This window comes from Coregonus lavaretus (genome assembly GCF_964263955.1).
Source record: "Coregonus lavaretus genome assembly, chromosome: 7".
Taxonomy (NCBI): domain Eukaryota; kingdom Metazoa; phylum Chordata; class Actinopteri; order Salmoniformes; family Salmonidae; genus Coregonus; species Coregonus lavaretus.
The window spans coordinates 27,878,507-27,897,705 of NC_139994.1; the positions used below are offsets into that span (position 1 = coordinate 27,878,507).

Consider the following 19,199-nt stretch of genomic DNA (forward strand, 5'->3'; position numbering starts at 1 on the left):
GTGGGAACTCTTTCAAGAATGTTGGAAAAGCATTCCTCATGAAGCTGGTTGAGAGAATGCCAAAAGTGTGCAAAGCTGTCATCAAGGCAAAGGGTGGCTACTTTGAAGAATCTAAAATATATCATATATTTTGATTTGTTTAACACTTTTTTGGTTAGTACATGGTTCCATATGTGTTATTTCATAGTTTTGATGTCTTCACTATTATTCTACAATGTGGAAAATAGTAAAAAATAAAGAAAAACCCTGGAATGAGTAGGTGTGTCCAAACTTTTGACTGGTACTGTATACATATATGTTATTATTATAATTTGTTATGTTAATGCTATCAATATTTATCTTATCAGTCTCAGAAACACAAAATAAAAAATTGTTTAAAAAACTGAAGGGCAAATGTAGTCAATTTGGACAAAACACAAGTGAATAGCCAATGATCGACGATGTTACTGAGCGACAACCAACCAATGGTAGGCTTGAATGTTCCAGCGGTGGGGAGAAATTGAGGTATCGAGCGCGTAAGTTGACTATCATTGTTTTGTCCATAGCTAACCGTCTAACCACTGTCTGAAAACAGTAGCTATATTATATACTTCTGCATTTCATACATAAGGATAGTAAAATTATTTGTTTACATGTTGTCTTTGTCATACCCCTACCATTTTACCCAGAGATGTTGGCGCTTTTCTGACCAGCACGCTAACGTTAGCATTTTGCTAACTAACGTTAGCACGCTAGCTAGCTAGTTAACAGCACACACAACAATGGTTTTTGGAGTGTTGCTGCAGTTGAGGTTGACAGTAAACAATCTAGTAAATGTGGTATTTTCCTGACAGAAGTTTCAATCAGCGCCATCTCGTTTAATCACATAATACTTCTCCGCATTAGCTACTTTAGCTAGTTACGCGCTAAGTAATTAGCTAGCAAGTGTTCCTTTAACGTTTAGCTAGCTAGCTAACGTTACTGACTGTCTGAACTGGTGGTCCGTGTCCAGTCTATTTTCGTTGTAGATCACGTAAGCCTAAAAAGTACAAACAATATTTGTTGTTATGTTTGTTTTGATTCGTGTTTGTGAAAAGGGACAGGGGTGGAGTTTACATTGGATAATGGGTAGCAAGCCCTGGCCTAGCCAAAGCTATCAAGGGGGGTTAGCCTGCGCCTGATCCTGGTCATTCTCATATTGTAAAAATGGTTGACCATAAATGTGTCAACTTTGAAGAGCGTAGGCATTGCGTTTGATAGACTCACTAAACCAACACCTTGTTATTTGAACTAGGAGTCACTAAACAGAGCAGGATATAGGCCTAAGTTTCAGATGGCATGACAGTGATAACAGTGGTATGTTACTTTTGAATTTGCCCAAGGCATCATTTTGACACCATTGTTTTTGCCTTTCCTCAGCAAAGATAGTCCCTATCTGATGGCGGTTGCCTCAGCAGCAGTGATGGACAGGATTGTAATCCTTGATGATGATGAGGAAGAGGAGAGGCCTCAGCCCTCTTCCTCCACCTCCTCCTCTAAACTCTCAGCCAATCAGCGTACGCCTCCAAAAATCCAACAGCCCGCTCCTACTCACATCACCCAATCTCCTTTCGCCACGGTGAAGAAAGAGAGCCACGTTCTTCAAGCAGAGAACCAAAAGCTCTTTACTGAGGTAAGAGGTTACATGGATGGTGGGGATGTTTGGTACAGTCACACTACAAATACGTAAGTTGCGCTGCAACACTGGCAAGCACAACTACTGCTGTGGGTTTGAGTCTTTGCTGGCTATTAGTCCATCACAATGTTGTCAGATCACAGAAATCATAACGTGATTGTACATTACCCTCTTGAACTTCCTACATCACTCTTAATCAGTGTTTTTTCGAATCCCATAGTGTGTGCAAACTTTTTCTCCAGCCCAGCACTAACACAACTGATTATAACTAATCCACTAACCTTAAGCCCTTGTATTGAGCTAGAACAAAAGTCTGCACCCACCCTGTGGGTCCCCCCCCAGTGCAAAGATTGAAAAACACTCCTCTAAACCTCTCCCTCGTTCACTCCCCTCCCTCGCTTTGTTCAGTTTGTAGAGTACTGCTCGGCCCACACTCAGGACTGCCCCGAGGTCATGACCTTCCTGCACGCAAAGCACTCCAAGGCCTCGCCGGACTTCCTGTCCTCGGTGGAGTTCCGCAACACACTGGGCCGCTGCCTGACACGCGCCCAGGCCAGCCGCACCAAGACCTTCGTCTACATCAATGAGCTGTGCACCGTCCTTAAACAGCACTCGGACAAGAGGAGGCAGACTGTCGTGAAGGTGGTTCCTACCGCCGGGGAGAAGAAGGAGATGGAAGAGGAGGCACCGGTGGAGGAGCTACCGTCTACCTCGGGGCAGCAGGAAGAGGAGGAGGATGCGGTGGAGGACGAGAAGGAGAAGAAGACGAAGAAGGCTTCCCGGAGACAGGTCAGCAGCACCATAGATGGACAGTGTCCATGACTTCTCTATAGCTTTGTGCACTTGGTCAACCTCAAGGGTTTAAAAGCATTGGATTGGTTTAGATGAAAATACCAGGCATATCTTCATCTCTCGCTCTCGGTTTCTCAGATTGCGTACCTGGAGAACCTGCTGAAGATGTACAATGATGAGATCCGGCGGCTGCAGGAGAAGGAGCTGAGCGTCAACGAGCTGGAGGAGGAGGACTCCAGCTACATCCAGGAGCACAGGCTAAAACGCAAGGTCAGATCACCAAGGCCTATTGGTTCCAATGGCTCAGTTGGTTAGAGTGTGACGCTTGTAAAACCAGAGGTTGGTTTGATTCCTGCATGAGCCACATAGTAAATACATGTGTTAACTGTACGTGGCTTTGATAGAAGTATCTGCGAAACTACTTTGTTTTTTTAGCCACTGAAAACCTCTCTCATATAGATGATGAAGATCTATGATAAGCTCTGTGAGCTGAAGGGCTGCAGCAGTCTGACAGGCCGAGTGATCGAGCAGAGGATCCAATATAAAGGGACACGCTACCCTGAGGTCAACAGAAAGGTAACCAACACATGACAATCAACCAACTCATTGTTGATTGACAACCCAATGTTTTTTGAACATTGCTCATTTTTTTATATAGACTATGGATGAAAATGAGCTTTATAACTAACCACAGTATGAGATAAATCAAGGAATAAGTATAAATAGGTAATAAATACATGAAAACATGACGATATACTCTGATCCCACCCCCAGATTGAGCGTTTCATCAATAGTCCCGAGGCCCAGCTGAATCCCCCCGACTACACGGACATCCTGCAGCATGTCCGTCGGGCCAACGAGCGCAAAGGCCTCAACCTCAGCAGAAAGCAGCTGACCCAGATCGCCCAGGACGCCTTCCGTGAGACTGGCAACCGCCTGCAGGAGAGACGCCACCTCGACATGGTCTACAACTTCGGCTCGCACCTCACAGACCTCTACAAACCCGGTAAGAGAACGTAGTATACATACCTCTACATTCCTGTTTGGAGCTGTGTGTGTTCATCCGCTGTACGTCTTTCTGTGTGTGTGTGTGTGCCTGTGTTTTAGAATAAAGATAATTACACACTAGGGCTGGGAATTGCCAGGGACCTCACGATACGATATCACGATACTTAGGTGCCGATACGATATGTGTTGCGATTCTCACGATTCTATATGTATTGCAATTCGATACTGTGATTTTATTGCAATCTGATGTTCCAAACATATGTATCACCATCTGTCTGCTGCAGAGGGACTAGAGAGAGCTATGAGAAAACAAGTTTATGATCAGTCATGGAAATAAAAGTGCTGAAAACTAATTGGAGCCCCATTTGAAAATAATATGGAGAACAAGCAATGAAGGAAAGATACTGGAGTTTTGGTGCAGGTACAGCCAACTAGCACAAAAATTATATTGTGATATTGTCAAAAAGATACGATAAATGGTCAAAAATAATATCCCGACATGTAGCTGAATGGATCCCCCATCACTATAATACACTTCACCAAGTTGTGAAATCCTGGTAGTTGATACACAGTGATACCAGTATGCTGCTTTGTGCATATCAGGTCGAACATGTGAAAACTATACTGAACAAAAATATAAACGCAAAGTGTTGGTCTCATGAGTTGAAATTAAAGATCCCAGAAATGTTCCATACGCACAAAAAGCTTATTTATCTCATATTTTGTGCACAAATATGTTTACATCCCTGTTAGGGAGCATTTCTTCTTTGCCCAGGTAATCCATCCACCTGGCAGGTGTGGCATATCAAGAAGCTGATTAAACAGCATTATCATTACACAGGTGCACCTTGTGCTGGGGACAATAAAAGGCCACTCAAAAATGTGCTGTTTTGTCACACAAGACAATGCCACAGACGTCTCAAGTTTTGAAAGAGCGTGCAGTTGGCATGCTGACAGCAGGAATATCCACCAGAGCTGTTGCCAGAGAATTTAATGTTAATTTCTCTACCATAAGCTGCCTCCAACGTCGTTTTAGAGAATTTGGCTGTACCTCCAACCGGCCTCACAACCACAGACCATGTGTAACCATGCCATCCCAGGACCTCCACATCCGGCTTCTTCAGCTGCGGGATCGTCTGAGACCAGCCACCTGGACAGCTGATGAAACTGAGGAGTATTTCTGTCTAATAACGTCCTTTAGTGGGGAAAAACGAATTATGTTTGGCTGGGCATGGCTCCTCAGTGGGTCGGCCTGGGTCCCAAGTGGGTGGGCCTATTTGTATTTATTATGGATCCCCATTGGCAGCAGCTACTCTTCCTGGGGTCCAGCAAAATTAAGGCAGTTATACATTTAAAAAACATTACAATACATTCATAACAGATTTCACAACATACACTGCTCAAAAAAATAAAGGGAACACTTAAACAACACAATGTAACTCCAAGTCAATCACACTTCTGTGAAATCAAACTGTCCACTTAGGAAGCAACACTGATTGACAATCAATTTCACATGCTGTTGTGCAAATGGAATAGACAACAGGTGGAAATTATAGGCAATTAGCAAGACACCCCCAATAAAGGACTGGTTTTGCAGGTGGTGACCACAGACCACTTCTCAGTTCCTATGCTTCCTGGCTGATGTTTTGGTCACTTTTGAATGCTGGCGGTGCTTTCACTCTAGTGGTAGCATGAGACGGAGTCTACAACCCACACAAGTGGCTCAGGTAGTGCAGCTCATCCAGGATGGCACATCAATGCGAGCTGTGGCAAGAAGGTTTGCTGTGTCTGTCAGCGTAGTGTCCAGAGCATGGAGGCGCTACCAGGAGACAGGCCAGTACATCAGGAGACGTGGAGGAGGCCGTAGGAGGGCAACAACCCAGCAGCAGGACTGCTACCTCCACCTTTGTGCAAGGAGGAGCAGGAGGAGCACTGCCAGAGCCCTGCAAAATGACCTCCAGCAGGCCACAAATGTGCATGTGTCTGCTCAAACGGTCAGAAACAGACTCCATGAGGGTGGTATGAGGGCCCGACGTCCACAGGTGGGGGTTGTGCTTACAGCCAAACACCGTGCAGGACGTTTGGCATTTGCCAGAGAACACAAAGATTGGCAAATTCGCCACTGGCGCCCTGTGCTCTTCACAGATGAAAGCAGGTTCACACTGAGCACGTGACAGACGTGACAGAGTCTGGAGACGCCGTGGAGAACGTTCTGCTGCCTGCAACATCCTCCAGCATGACCGGTTTGGCGGTGGGTCAGTCATAGTGTGGGGTGGCATTTCTTTGGGGGGCCGCACAGCCCTCCATGTGCTCGCCAGAGGTAGCCTGACTGCCATTAGGTACCGAGATGAGATCCTCAGACCCCTTGTGAGACCATATGCTGGTGCGGTTGGCCCTGGGTTCCTCCTAATGCAAGACAATGCTAGACCTCATGTGGCTGGAGTGTGTCAGCAGTTCCTGCAAGAGGAAGGCATTGATGCTATGGACTGGCCCGCCCGTTCCCCAGACCTGAATCCAATTGAGCACATCTGGGACATCATGTCTCGCTCCATCCACCAATGCCACGTTGCACCACAGACGGTCCAGGAGTTGGCGGATGCTTTAGTCCAGGTCTGGGAGGAGATCCCTCAGGAGACCATCCGCCACCTCATCAGGAGCATGCCCAGGCGTTGTAGGGAGGTCATACAGGCACGTGGAGGCCACACACACTACTGAGCCTCATTTTGACTTGTTTTAAGGACATTACATCAAAGTTGGATCAGCCTGTAGTGTGGTTTTCCACTTTAATTTTGAGGGTGACTCCAAATCCAGACCTCCATGGGTTGATACATTTGATTTCCATTGATAATTTGTGTGATTTTGTTGTCAGCACATTCAACTATGTAAAGAAAAAAGTATTTAATAAGATTATTTCATTCATTCAGATCTAGGATGTGTTATTTTAGTGTTCCCTTTATTTTTTGGAGCAGTGTATTAAGTGTGTGCCCTCAGGCCTCTACTATACTACCACTTATCTATAACACAATCTATGTGTACAGTACCAGTCAAAAGTTTGGCCACACCTACTCATTCAAGGTTTTTTCTTTTTTTACTATTTTCTACATTGTAGAATAATAGTGAAGACAACAAAACTATGAAATAACACATATGGAATAATTTAGTAACCAAAAAAGTGTTAAACAAATCAAAATATCAAAAGATTCTTCAAATACAATGTAAAAAATAAAGAAAAATCCTTGAATGAGTAGGTGTGTCCAAACTTTTGACTGGTAGTGTACATATAGTGCATATGTTATCGTGTGTTTGTATGCATGTCTGTTTTCTGTTGCTTCACAGTCCCCGCTGTTCCATAAGGTGTATTTGTATGTTTTTTAAATCTAATTTTACTGCTGGAATTACTTACTTGATGTGGAATAGAGTTCCATGTAGTACTGTGCGCCTCCCATAGTCTGTTCTGGATTTGGGGATTGTGAAGAGACGTCTTGTGGGGTATGCATGGGTGTCCGAGCTGTGTGCCAGTAATTCAAACACACAGCTCGGTGCATTCAATATGTCAATACCTCTCACAAATACAAGTAGTGATGAAGTCAATCTCTCCTCCACTTTGAGCCAGGAGAGCCTGACATACATATTATTATTGTTAGCTCTCTGTGTACATCCAAGGGCCAGCCATGCTGTCCTCTTCTGAGCCAAATGCAATTTTCCTAAGTCCCTCTTTGTGGCACCTGAACAGTAGTCCAGGTGTGACAAAACTAGGGCCTGTAGGACCTGTCTTGTTGATAGTGCTGTTAAGAATGCAGAGCAGCACTTTATTCCCTCCCAGGCCCACCCATGGCTGTGCCCCTGCCCAGTCATGTGAAATCCATAGATTAGAGCCTAATGAATTTATTTCAATTGACTGATTTCCTTATGAACTGTAACTCAGTAAAATCGTTAAAATTGTTGCATGTTGGTTTTATATTTTTCTTCAGTATATTTAGGAAGGTTGACTACGAAGTCATTAACTCTCACCCTTTTTTTCCCTCTTTCATTTACCCCACTCTTACCAGCTACTGACCCTGCCCTGTTGGACCCCACATTGGCCCGTAAGCTGCGCTCTAACCGGGAAGTGGCTCTCTCCAGCCTGGAGCAGGTCATCTCCAAATACGCCCTGAAGCAGGACGACACGGAGGAGGTGGAAAGGAGGAAACGGCTAGAGAGAGACAGGCAAAAGAAAGAGGTAAGAGACCTAGAAGGAGAACAATTCTGTAATTGTCACCTGTTATGATCAGCCAGAGCTTTTCCACATCTGCTTGAAATATTACATGGTATTTATTTACACAAATGACTGTCACCACTCACTGTCTGTCTGTTCTGTGTGTCAATGGAAGGGTCAGTCATCGGAGCAGGCCACCACAGCCGATGACAATCCCCTGATGAAGGGAGAGGAGGAGGTTGAGGAACAAGCTGAGGAAGAGGATGATGAAGACGACGAGTCGTCTGATCCAGACATCGAGGAGGAGATCCAGGCCAGCAAAGCACAAGCAGGGCCAGGTGATGATGATGATGAATTGCATTTACACAGCGCCTTTCTCAAATTCGGTGTTTTAAAACGGTTTATCCTGGGTTTTGGCTACAACATAGATAAATACAATAAAAATCTGGTTTCAACTGATTTGAGTTTTATTTTTTTCAGAGGAGGAGGAGGACAACAATGAGGTAGAGGCAGCCAACAAGAGTGAAACCGAGGTGGATAGGGGGAGTGACGGAGACCAGGACGGAGGAGAGGAAGAAGAGAACACTGAGGAGGACAAAGACTCTGTGACGAGAGGAACCAGCCCCGTCTCCCGGGGTGATGCCCCACGGATCTCCTCCTTAGTCGACGAATCCCCCACAGACAGCCCCAGCCAATCAGAGGCGATGGAGGCAGACAAGGGGAACGAATCATCTGATACCAACCTCCCAAAGGAGGACGTTGTTTCCTCCAATCACGTTTTGGCTGTGTCTGTAAGCACTAGTGTGGAAACTAAGGACTCCTCAGCCTCCCCCATGGCGACGAATCAGGTCTCTTTTCCTCCATCACCTGTGCTGATTTCGACCAATGAGGACTCGTGCACGGTCATCATTGAGACGAGGTCAGCAAATTGCAGCCCCCGGCCACCCAGTACCAAAGACACCTCCAGAGGCAGGAAGAGAAGGAGGAAAGAATCCAGGAAGTCTCACAACGGGGATTTAAGGTACCACAATGGGAGGTGAGTCTGTAGCACCCAAATGAATTATGTAAAATAAAGTCCATGGAAGATATCTATCCATCTTCAAGTGTGGAGACTTGAATTAATTAAATGTCTCTCCATCTGCAGTGAGAGTGACATCCCTCTGGACATGGGTGTGGTGACCAGTAGCCCCTTGCAGGCAGACTCCACCAGGGCTGACACTCCCACCCAGGAGATGGTCACCAGTTCCCAGTCCACCCCGCCTCCCAAGAAAAACAAGGTGAGAGTAAACGATGTCTCACTACACATTTTTCCCACGTATGCTGAGCATATCATACCCTTGCACTGAAACACGTCTCACCCCTCTAAAACCCCCAAACATCTGTCACCTCTGTGTGTGTCATGCACATGCTCCGCTGCCATGACATGTCACTAAAAACCTTTGTTTGTACAGTATGAAAACCTCTTACCAACCTCAATTTTGTGTCATTTTCAGGTCAACGTGGCCACCCAGTGTGACCCGGACGAAGTGATCGTCCTATCGGACTCGGAATAACCTCTGCCCCCACCGTACTGGGTGTTCACGCTTCCCATTACTAGTCTGAAACCAGGTCTGTTTATGCTGCACAAACAGATCTGAGACCAGGCTATCCAACTTGACTTCCAAACTAGTGCCTGCTAATGTGAACTCTTGAAAGTGTACGCATTTTCAGACGGGAGGGTAAACCTTTCATTACAGATTGAAACTGGCGATGGACGTGGTAGTTTACCGCCAATGTTTACATTCTATATTTATATGCCAATTTTTGCCCAGTGTCTGGATTGTGCGGGAAGGGAGCAGCATCGCGTCAGGTTATTTTTGTATTTTAGCTGTAAAAATGAGTTCAATTAGATATTATTTTTCCAGTTTTCTTTGTTTGTCAATTATTTTGGATGGGTGAATGGATGTGTGTTAGTATGCTAGAATGCTGGCAATAGAAGATGAACCAGTTGAACACAGGAGTACTGTATCTTAGATGTATACAGGGCCAATACAGGATCTATCCATCAACTTTGTCAGTGCAATCATGGATCATTTATTGTATGGTTGGTGTTGCTGTGTCCACATAGTGCAACCTAATGGCCTGAACACTGCTATTTCGCCCAAGTAATATGCAAGCGCAACTTGATGGCAGACTGGCCATCAGTTTAATTGTGTTCAAGATGCCAAACAAATGCAATTGAGTAGATGCATTGATCTAAATAGCCAGGTACAGCTTTGCATTAATGTGAAATGTAGAGCAGTGTCCTACTTTATGCAGGCATAAACCCCTGAAGAAATGTTCACATTGACTTTACATAAATAGGTGTGTTCAGGCTGATGGGCATTGTTGTCCATCTCAGCATGTAGTAAGTAAGCAGGTGTTTGGGTTGGTTTGCATCAAACTTGTTCATAACTCCTCTTGCTTGAGACTGCAAACAGTGGTAATGATTAATCAAACTCAATATTTTTCAAACCTCCCCAAGACGCTTTGATTGGATTCCCTTGTTTTTAACCAATTCAATAAGATTACAGGGGAAGACCGCTTAATTGTTATCCAATTTTCCTTTTAGTACACTGAGAAGCAAAGGGCACATTTCCTTTTAAATAAACTTTGATAATAACAAAGCGGTTTGTGGTAAACCTCGTCATCTGAACGTTCCAAAACGTTGTGTCCCGCTGAACGCCCCCCAGGTGCTTTGTGGGTAAAGGGATAGGGGAAGGTAAAGTGAAACATGAATTGTAAATTTGGAAAACAAGAATAGTGACATGCTAAAACAGGTTACAGAAATGAACTTTGAAGACTATTTTTATTTAACCTTTATTTAACTAGGCAAGTCAATTAAGAACAAATTCTTATTTACAGTGACTGCCTACCAAGAGGCAAAAGGCCTCCTGTGGGGACGGGGATGAAAAATGTAGGACAAAACACATCACGGCAAAAGAGACACCACAACACTACATAAGGAGAGGCCTAAGACAACACAACATGGTAGAAACACATGGCAGCAGCACAGACAATGGCACGAAGGACAAAAAGGTTGACGTCAAATCAAATTTTATTGGTCACATGCGCCGAATACAACAGGTGCAGACATTACAGTGAAATGCTTACTTACAGCCCTTAACCAACAGTGCATTTATTTTTAACAAAAAAAGTAAAAATAAAACAATAACAAAAAAAGTGTTGAGAAAAAAAAAGAGCAGAAGTAAAATAAAGTAACAGTAGGGAGGCTATATATACAGGGGGGGTACCGTTGCAGAGTCAGTGTGCGGGGGCACCGGCTAGTTGAGGTAATATGTACATGTAGGTAGAGTTAAAGTGACTATGCATAAATAATTAACAGATTAGCAGCAGCGTAAAAAGGATGGGGTGGGGGGGCAGTGCAAATAGTCCGGGTAGCCATGATTAGCTGTTCAGGAGTCTTATGGCTTGGGGGTAGAAGCTGTTGAGAAGTATTTTGGACCTAGACTTGGCACTCCGGTACTGCTTGCTGTGCGGTAGCAGAGAGAACAGTCTATGACTAGGGTGGCTGGAGTCTTTGACAATTTTGAGGGCCTTCCTCTGACACCGCCTGGTATAGAGGTCCTGGATGGCAGGAAGCTTGGCCCCAGTGATGTACTGGGCCGTACGCACTACCCTCTAGTGCCTTGCGGTCGGAGGCCAAGCAGTTGCCATACCAGGCGGTGATGCAACCAGTCAGGATGCTCTCGATGGTGCAGCTGTAGAATTTTTTGAGGATCTGAGGACCCATGCCAAATCTTTTCAGTCTCCTGAGGGGGAATAGGCTTTGTCGTGCCCTCTTCACGACTGTCTTGGTGTGTTTGGACCATGATAGTTCGTTGGTGATGTGGACACCAAGGAACTTGAAGCTCTCAACCTGTTCCACTACAGCCTCGTCGATGAGAATGGGGGCGTGCTCAGTCCTCTTTTTTTTCCTGTAGTCCACAATCATCTCCTTTGTCTTGGTCACGTTGAGGGAGAGGTTGTTGTCCTGGCACCACACGGCCAGGTCTCTGACCTCCTCCCTATAGGCTGTCTCATCGTTGTCGGTGATCAGGCCTACCACTGTTGTGTCGTCGGCAAACTTAATGATGGTGTTGGAGTCGTGCCTGGCCATGCAGTCATGGGTGAACAGAGAGTACAGGAGGGGACTGAGCACGCACCCCTGAGGGGCCCCCATGTTGAGGATCAGTGTGGCAGATGTGTTGTTACCTACCCTTACCACCTGGGGGCGGCCCGTCAGGAAGTCCAGGATCCAGTTGCAGAGGGAGGTGTTTAGTCCCAGGATCCTTAGCTTAGTGATGAGCTAAGAACACATCACCCGAAGCAGCCACAAGAGTCAGTAAGAGTGTCCGTGATTGAGTCTTTGAATGTAGCGATGGAGATCAAACTGTCCAGTTTGTGTTTTTTGCAGCTCGTTCCAGTCACTAGCTGCAGTGAACTGAAAAGAGGAGTGACCCAGGGATGTGTGTGCTTAGAGGACCTTAAACAGAATGTTACTGGTAGAACGGGTGCTTTTTTAGGAGGGCGAGGGTTGCAGTAGGTATCTCAGATAGGGGGGAGTGAGGCCTAGAAGGGTTTTAGAAATAAGCATCAACCAGTGGGGTCTTGTGCTGGGAATACAGAGATGGCCAGTTTACAGAGGAGTTAGAGCACAGTGATGTGTCCTATAAGGCGCATTGGTGGTAAATCTGATGGCTGAATGGTAAAGAATATCTAGCTGCTTGAGAGCACCCTTTCCTGCCAATCTATAAATTACGTCTCTGTAATCTAGCATGGGTAGGATGGTCATCTGAATCAGGGTTAGTTTGTGTCAGCTGGGGTGAAAGAGGAGTGATTATTATAGAGGAAACAAAGTCTAGATTTAACCTTAGCCTACAGCATTTGGTATTTTATTAGGATTCCCATTAGCTGTTGCAAAAGCAGCAGCTACTCTTCCTGGGGTCCACACAAAACATGAAATAATACAGAACATTAATTGACAAGAACAGCTTGGATATGTGCTGAGAGAAGGACAGTGTACTGTCTAGCCATACTCCCAAGTACTTGTCAAGCTTTAAACCCTCAGAGGTAGTAATCACACCGGTGGGGAGAGGGGCATTCTTCTTACCGAACCACATGATCTTTGTTTTGGAGGTGTTCAAAACAAGTTTCAGGGCAGAGAAAGATTGCTCGAGACTTAAGAAAGCTTTGTTGTAGAGCGTTCAACACAAAATCCGAATGTATCAAGACTACTGAAGGGCTTTAAGAGAAGTTGTGAGACGTTTTTTTCTGAAATAGATCACACATTAACACAAGCACCGCTTGCTAAATTACAACAGTTATTGTTTTATTTTGCCTTTTGATACAGATTAGTAAAGATAACATTGATGTACTTGGCCTATGGTAACAATGTCTAAGAAAGACAACTCCGGTTCCATAAGCATGTGCAACAACAATCATGTGTTCAATATCAAATAATAGAATGTAACCCAAAATATGCACTATTCAGAAGCTACAAATAACAGTACTGTTATTTCAGACCTAGTGTGCAGTAGCTACAAGCCTACTACATTTTTCCTCACAATTTTCCCTTTATGAAAAAAGATATTTGTCCTGCCATGAAGATGACAACTGAATACTGGCTGCTAAGCCTCATACAATGGTACGAACTTTGAGATCATCTGATGAAAAGGTGCTACAGTACATGAAGCTGAATCCATTATTGATTATGTGGTGTAAATGCTATGAAATGCAGCCAGGCAAGTTATTGAACAGTGCTCTCTTGAAACAGTCAATGGAATCCCCTTTCAATCCCACACAAATAGCAGCCAACTTGATTATTAAGAGGAGGGAGTCTAGACTTCTTTCTTTTGAGCCTGTGACTCACACCTGTCAATACAAAACTCACTATTGACCAGAAGCACTTTATATCTCTACAGTGGGGTCCGAAATTAGACACCCTTGATAAAGATGAGCAAAAATAAATAATTCAAATACTGAGCTATATTTTATGCAAAAAAAAAGACATTTTATACTAATACAATTGCTCAGAGAAATTGCTTTTTGTATACTTTTTCTCAAAGTAGGGGTAAAAATGTATACCCGTTTTCAATACCTCACCTTGCGAGGATAATGGCACTGAGCCGTTATCAAAAAAATGATATGAGTTGGAGAACACATTGTGAGGTATCTTAGACCATTCCTCCATACAGAATCCTTCCAGATCCTTGATATCCTTCGTCTGCATTTATGGACTGCCCTCTTCAATTCAAACCACAGGTTTTCAATGGGTTTCAAGTCTGGAGACAGATGGATATTGCAAAAAATATATTTTGTGGCCAATTAACCATTTCTTTGTGGATTTTGTGTGCTTGGGGTTAATGTCTTGCTGGAAGATCCACTTGTAGCCAAGTTTCATCCTCCTGGCAGAGGCAACCAGTGGTGGAAAAAGTACCCAATAGTCCTAATTCAGTAAAATTAAAGATACCTTAATAGAAAATGACTAAAGTGAAAGTCTAAAAGTATTTGGTTTTAAATATAAAGTCTCAAAAGTAAATGTAATTGCTCAAATATACTGAAGTATCAAAAGTAAAAGTATAAATCATTTAACATTTCTTATATTAAGCAAACCAGACAGCACCATTTTCTTGTTTTTTAAATTTACAAATAGCCAGGAGCACACTCCAACACTCAGACATAATTTACAAAAGAAGCATTTGTGTTTAGTGAGTCCGCCAGATCATAGGCAGTAGGGATGACCAGGGATGTTCTCTTGAGAAGTATGTGAATTGGACCCCTTTCCTGTCCTGCTAAGCATTCAAAATGTAACAAGTACTTTTGGGTGTCAGCGAAAATGTATGGAATAAAAAGTACATTTTCTTTAGGAATGTGGTGAAGTAAAAGTTGTCAAAAATATGAATAGTAAAGTACAGATATCCACAAAAAAACTGCTTTAGTACTTTAAAGTATTTCTACTTAAGTACTTTACACCACTGGAGGCAACCAGGTTTTTGGCTAAAATGTCCTGGTACTGGGTAAAGTTCATGATGCCGCATTTACCTTAGTGAAGTCTGTCTCTGGACTTGAAATAAGCGCAGACAAAGGATATCAAGGATCTGGAAGGATTTTGTATGGAGTAATGGTCCAAGATCCCTCGTAATGTGTTCTCCAACTCATAAAACATTTTAGAAAAAGGTTCAGTGCCGTTATCCTCGCAAGGTAAGGTATTGAAAATAGGGGTGTCAATTTTGAGCCCTACCTTTGAGAATAAAAAATATTACTTGTTAAACAAACACTTTTTATGAGCAATTGTATTAGTATAAAATAATTTCCCTTTTCTTTTTTGGTTGCATACAATATAGCTCAGTATTTAAATTATTTATTTTATACAGTCATTTTTTGCTCATCTTTATCAAGGGTGTCAATGTCGGACCCTACGCCCACTGTATGTGTTTAGTAAGGCAGTCAAATTACGTATATAAATTAGTGTTAAATAGTTATATATTCCCTATTTGATAAATCTATCTAAACATAAATATCTTTATATACACTTAGTTTAAGCTCACTTCAAATGCAATTTCCTCCATTAAACTGCTGCAGTCACGAGCTACATCTTTCATACATTTTACCAATCATGACTTAACAGATAAGTATACACAAACACTAAAGCCAACAGGTCTTTCTCTTAACTCCCAAGTTTTTCTCCTGCATAAAAAATATATCCACAGCCTTCATAGAAGGTAAAACCTTGGTAAAAACATACAGAATCATGGTGGATACTGCTTTGTTTAGCCACCCTACTGTTAATAGTACTCAATGTCTCTCAAGGCATGCATTGGAATTTGGCAGTTTGAGTGAGGAATGATCTGTAAGAAACCCAGTTATCAGACTAATGCTTTGTCTACCATCAATATTAATGAGGATCACTTGTAAACACACTATACACTGTATAGCTTTGCACCTATCATAATGGTAACAGATTAGTAACTGATATTATAGGATATATTTACAGTAATACGGTACCATAGCACTGCAATTGGACACATTACCAGTGTGAAACAAGATGGCAGTACTGCAAGTGTCTTCTTCAGACACTTTTACTTGAAATGCACATTCTCTGGCAGAAAAGGCATATAATATAGTACACATCATTTACAACAGCAACTTTCCTCTCTAACATTTTGTCAAAGGTGTCATTGGTGAGGCATTGTCTCTTAATTTTTGGTTTTCTTGACATAGCATGTGCCACAAAAGTCATACAGAGAATAAACTTGACATTTAAGAATATACTGAACTGTACAATGGTCCCGAGCCATTTGCCAATGGGGGACACTTTCCAGTGGTCATTGGAATGCCTCTCCAAAGCCTCTTGTCTTAAACACTCGTGTTGTTCACCCGTTTGGTTAAGTGACACTACTATTATTAGCACCAACCTCACACACTTCCTCCTGACACCCACCTCGGCTGACCCCCAGACCAAACACAGATGAACCTTGACCCTGCAACACGCTCTGAGAGTTGACCCCTAAGAGCGCTCCAGCACTGGCCATGGTCAGGCAAGAGACAGCATTGCTGCTGCTACCTGTACTGGAATGATGTGGGGACAAGACAGAGATCCCGCTCCTGCCACCAACGGCACCTTGACCGGCCTCGCTGGTCGAGAGGTGGAGATGAGGGAGGTGCTGTGGGGAGATGTCATCAGTGCGGTCGGACCCTCCCCCGTCCTCGCTCCTGCCAGCCGCCCCGCTACGTCTCTCGCAGTGGGAGCGGTGCCGCATGAAGCTGTCACGCCACATGAACTTCTTGCCGCAGCCGTGGCAGTCGTAGGGCTTGAGCCCCGTGTGGGTCTTCATGTGCTCCGTCAGGTGGTGCTTCATCTTGAACTTCTTGGCGCAGACCGGGCAGTTGAAGGGCCGCAGGTCCAGGTGCATGTTGATGTGGCGGTCGCGCATGCTCTTGTGGGTGAAGGTCTTTCCACAGTGGCACATGAACACCTTCCCTGAACTCCCGCCAACACCCCCGTCCAGTCCATCTAAGCCACCGCCCAAACCCCCCTGTGCTGACAAATGGACCGCTCCATGCTCCAGGTTTGGCCCTTTAAATGGTGACCCGGCCATAACACCTCCCATTCCTATGGGTTGAGAGGAATCTAGAGAGGATTGGCTGTACATGAGGATCTGGTTGCCTTGCATGTCTATGGGAAAGAGCTGAGCTCTAGCAGCAGCAGCAGACTGGACTTGGCCAAGTAGGGCTGAGACGGCTCTGCCACCACTCTGACCAGCGCTGTCATGAAGGTGCTGTGGGGGAGTCTGGTCCATCAAACCATTGTCAAACTTGAGGTAGTCTTCAGAAGACTGGCAGTAATCCATCTATGAGAGAAAGTGATTCAGTTTGGTAACGATCCAAAAATACAGAAACTGACACTCATTCCAAATGCACCTATCAAACAGTTGTCCTCCTGATAAGTTAAAATGGTAAGTAGCCACATCCACAGACAAACATATTTTGCATCAAGGGTTTGACTAACCTGTGTCTCCATTTCATGGTCCGCTTTGCTGCTCAGCTCTCCAGACAGAGTCCTAATGTTGGATATGTTGAACGTCCTCTCCCTCTCCCTCAACATCTCCAACTCTCTCTCCTCTTCCTCATCTGGCCCTTCCTCACCCGACACCACAATCAGGTCATCGTCCTGGGGCCTCTCTGTTTTTACCACCACCCACTGTTTCCGGGGCATGATGCTGGGCTGGCTGTAGGTGGGCCGCTTCTGGAGAGGGGAGGCATCCCCATCTTGGTAGGACGACACCCCGAAGCTATCGCTGACTCCAACCTCTTGGTCCGAGACAGAGGTCGTCGTCTTCTTCCTGCTGCTCCGTCGCTTCCTATGGTACTGGAGCTCTTCTTCCTCTTCTTCATCCTCTTCTTCGATGAGGAAGGCCTCCTCGCCCCCAGAAGGGGTGCAGTAGCTGGGGGTGGAGTTCACGCCTCCCTCCCCTGCAGCTCCAGCGGCCGCCGCTCCCCCTCCGAAGTTGGTGTCTCTGGGACTAAAGTAGTTGGTGCTGCTGGGAGACTGGCTCTCACTCAGGGACGGGCGGCTGGGAGGGTGAGGGGCTGGCTGGGTGTTGCTTCCCCCAGCTTGGGCACTACCAGCCCCTAGGGAGCTTTCACTGCTACTGCATCCAGGGTTCCCCTGCGCTCCCCCAATGACGCCCTGGGCTGCGCTCCCACTCCCCACCACCCGCCCCTCTTTGAGGAGCTCTGTGCACTTGTCCACGATGTGCCACATCTGCAGCACGCTGCCCACGGTGAGGTAGTTGACGATGTCTTCGCGGAGCATGCGCAGCTGGCCCGTGTAGGCGCAGCTCAGGATGCTCTCGAACGCCAGCGGGTCCATAACGGCAGGGATGGAGACGGTGGACATGTTCTTCAAGAGCACCTGGGGAGGGGGGGGGGTGGGGTTGAAGAGACATTTAATGATGGTTGGTGACATCTAATGCACAGAATCAAAGTTATCGATGTAAACTCTCACTTCAGTGCAGAAAGTTGCATAGTGCAATAGGCCTTGGATGAAAACCATCTAGATGAGTCACAACCAGTGGCTGTTAGAGTTAAACTATACTGAACAAAATTATAAACGCAACATGCAACAATTTTACTGAGTTACAGTTCATAAAAGGAAATCAGTCAATTGAAATAAATTCATTAGGCCCTAATTTATGGATTTCACGACTGGGAAGGGGTGCAGCCATGGGTGGGCCTTGGAGGGCATAGGCCCACCCACTGGGGAGCCAGGCCCAGCCAATCAGAATTAGTTTTTCCCCACAAAAGGGCTTTATTACAGACAGAAATACTCCTCAGACCCCAACAATGCAGTTTATTCAAAAAATTTAAAAAAAGTGTTAAGTAAAAAATAGATAAATAACAAATAGCAAATAATTAAAGAGCAGCAGTAAAATAAAATGACAGTAGGGAGGCTATGTACAGGGGGTACTGGTACAGAGTCAATGTGCGGGGGCACCGGTTATTGCCCCCAGCACAAGGTGCACCTGTATATTGATTATGCTGTTTAATCATCTTCTTGATATTCTACACATCAGGTTTCTGGATTATCTTGACAAATGATGAAATGCTCACTAACATGGATGCAAACAAATGTGTGCACAAAATGAGAGAGAAATACGGTTTTTGTGCATTTGGAAAATGTATGCAATCTTATTTCAGCTCATGAAACATGGGACCAGCACTTTACATCTTGCGTTTACATTTTTGTTCAGTGTAAATTCAGTCGGGCTATGCAACGCACCAGCAAGCAGAACAACAGACACACACCTGGTCATGAAAGTAGGGTGAGGATGCAGCTAGCACGCAGCGGTGGGCCTTGAACACCTGCCCCTGGACCTGGATGGAGAGGTCACAGAGCTGGCCCTCCTCGCGCTGCCTGTTCAGGCTGTCCAGTACAGACGCCTGGGCGCTGGGGAAGCACACCTGTACCACCGAGCCAGAGCTACTGCTACAGCCCTGCCCCATGGACAGAGAATGCATCTAGGCTTT

At 44.9% G+C, this 19,199-nt stretch overlaps 2 protein-coding genes across 2 annotated transcripts; one reads left to right on the forward strand and one right to left on the reverse strand.

Moving 5' to 3' along the window:
- Positions 1–469: 469 nt before the first annotated feature.
- Positions 470–9,702, forward strand: LOC311132671 (uncharacterized protein). Its single transcript, XM_084165938.1, has 11 exons — positions 470–515; positions 1,399–1,651; positions 2,063–2,443; positions 2,585–2,716; positions 2,906–3,022; positions 3,221–3,452; positions 7,504–7,673; positions 7,825–7,987; positions 8,130–8,685; positions 8,794–8,926; positions 9,143–9,702. Exons 1-11 carry the CDS (start codon positions 478–480, stop codon positions 9,200–9,202), a joined length of 2,235 nt encoding a protein of 744 aa, XP_084022064.1. The 5' UTR covers positions 470–477; the 3' UTR covers positions 9,203–9,702.
- A 6,352-nt stretch (positions 9,703–16,054) lies between these two features.
- Positions 16,055–19,190, reverse strand: LOC311132027 (zinc finger and BTB domain-containing protein 22-like; the record flags this gene model as incomplete). The annotated part of the gene is made up of 3 exons (XM_084165193.1): positions 16,055–17,020; positions 17,179–18,084; positions 18,978–19,190. The coding sequence occupies 3 exons, from the start codon at positions 19,188–19,190 to the stop codon at positions 16,055–16,057; spliced, it is 2,085 nt and encodes a 694-aa protein (XP_084021319.1).
- Between the last annotated feature and the right edge of the window lie 9 nt (positions 19,191–19,199).

Excerpts from the sequence above, each read along its gene's own strand:
- LOC311132671 (XM_084165938.1), top strand. The coding sequence starts at position 478 with ATGTTCCAGCGGTGGGGAGAAATTGAGGTATCGAGCGC. Across the intron at positions 516-1,398 it reads GAAATTGAGGTATCGAGCGC|CAAAGATAGTCCCTATCTGA; the intron begins GTAAGTTGACTA and ends GCCTTTCCTCAG. Across the intron at positions 1,652-2,062 it reads ACCAAAAGCTCTTTACTGAG|TTTGTAGAGTACTGCTCGGC; the intron begins GTAAGAGGTTAC and ends CGCTTTGTTCAG.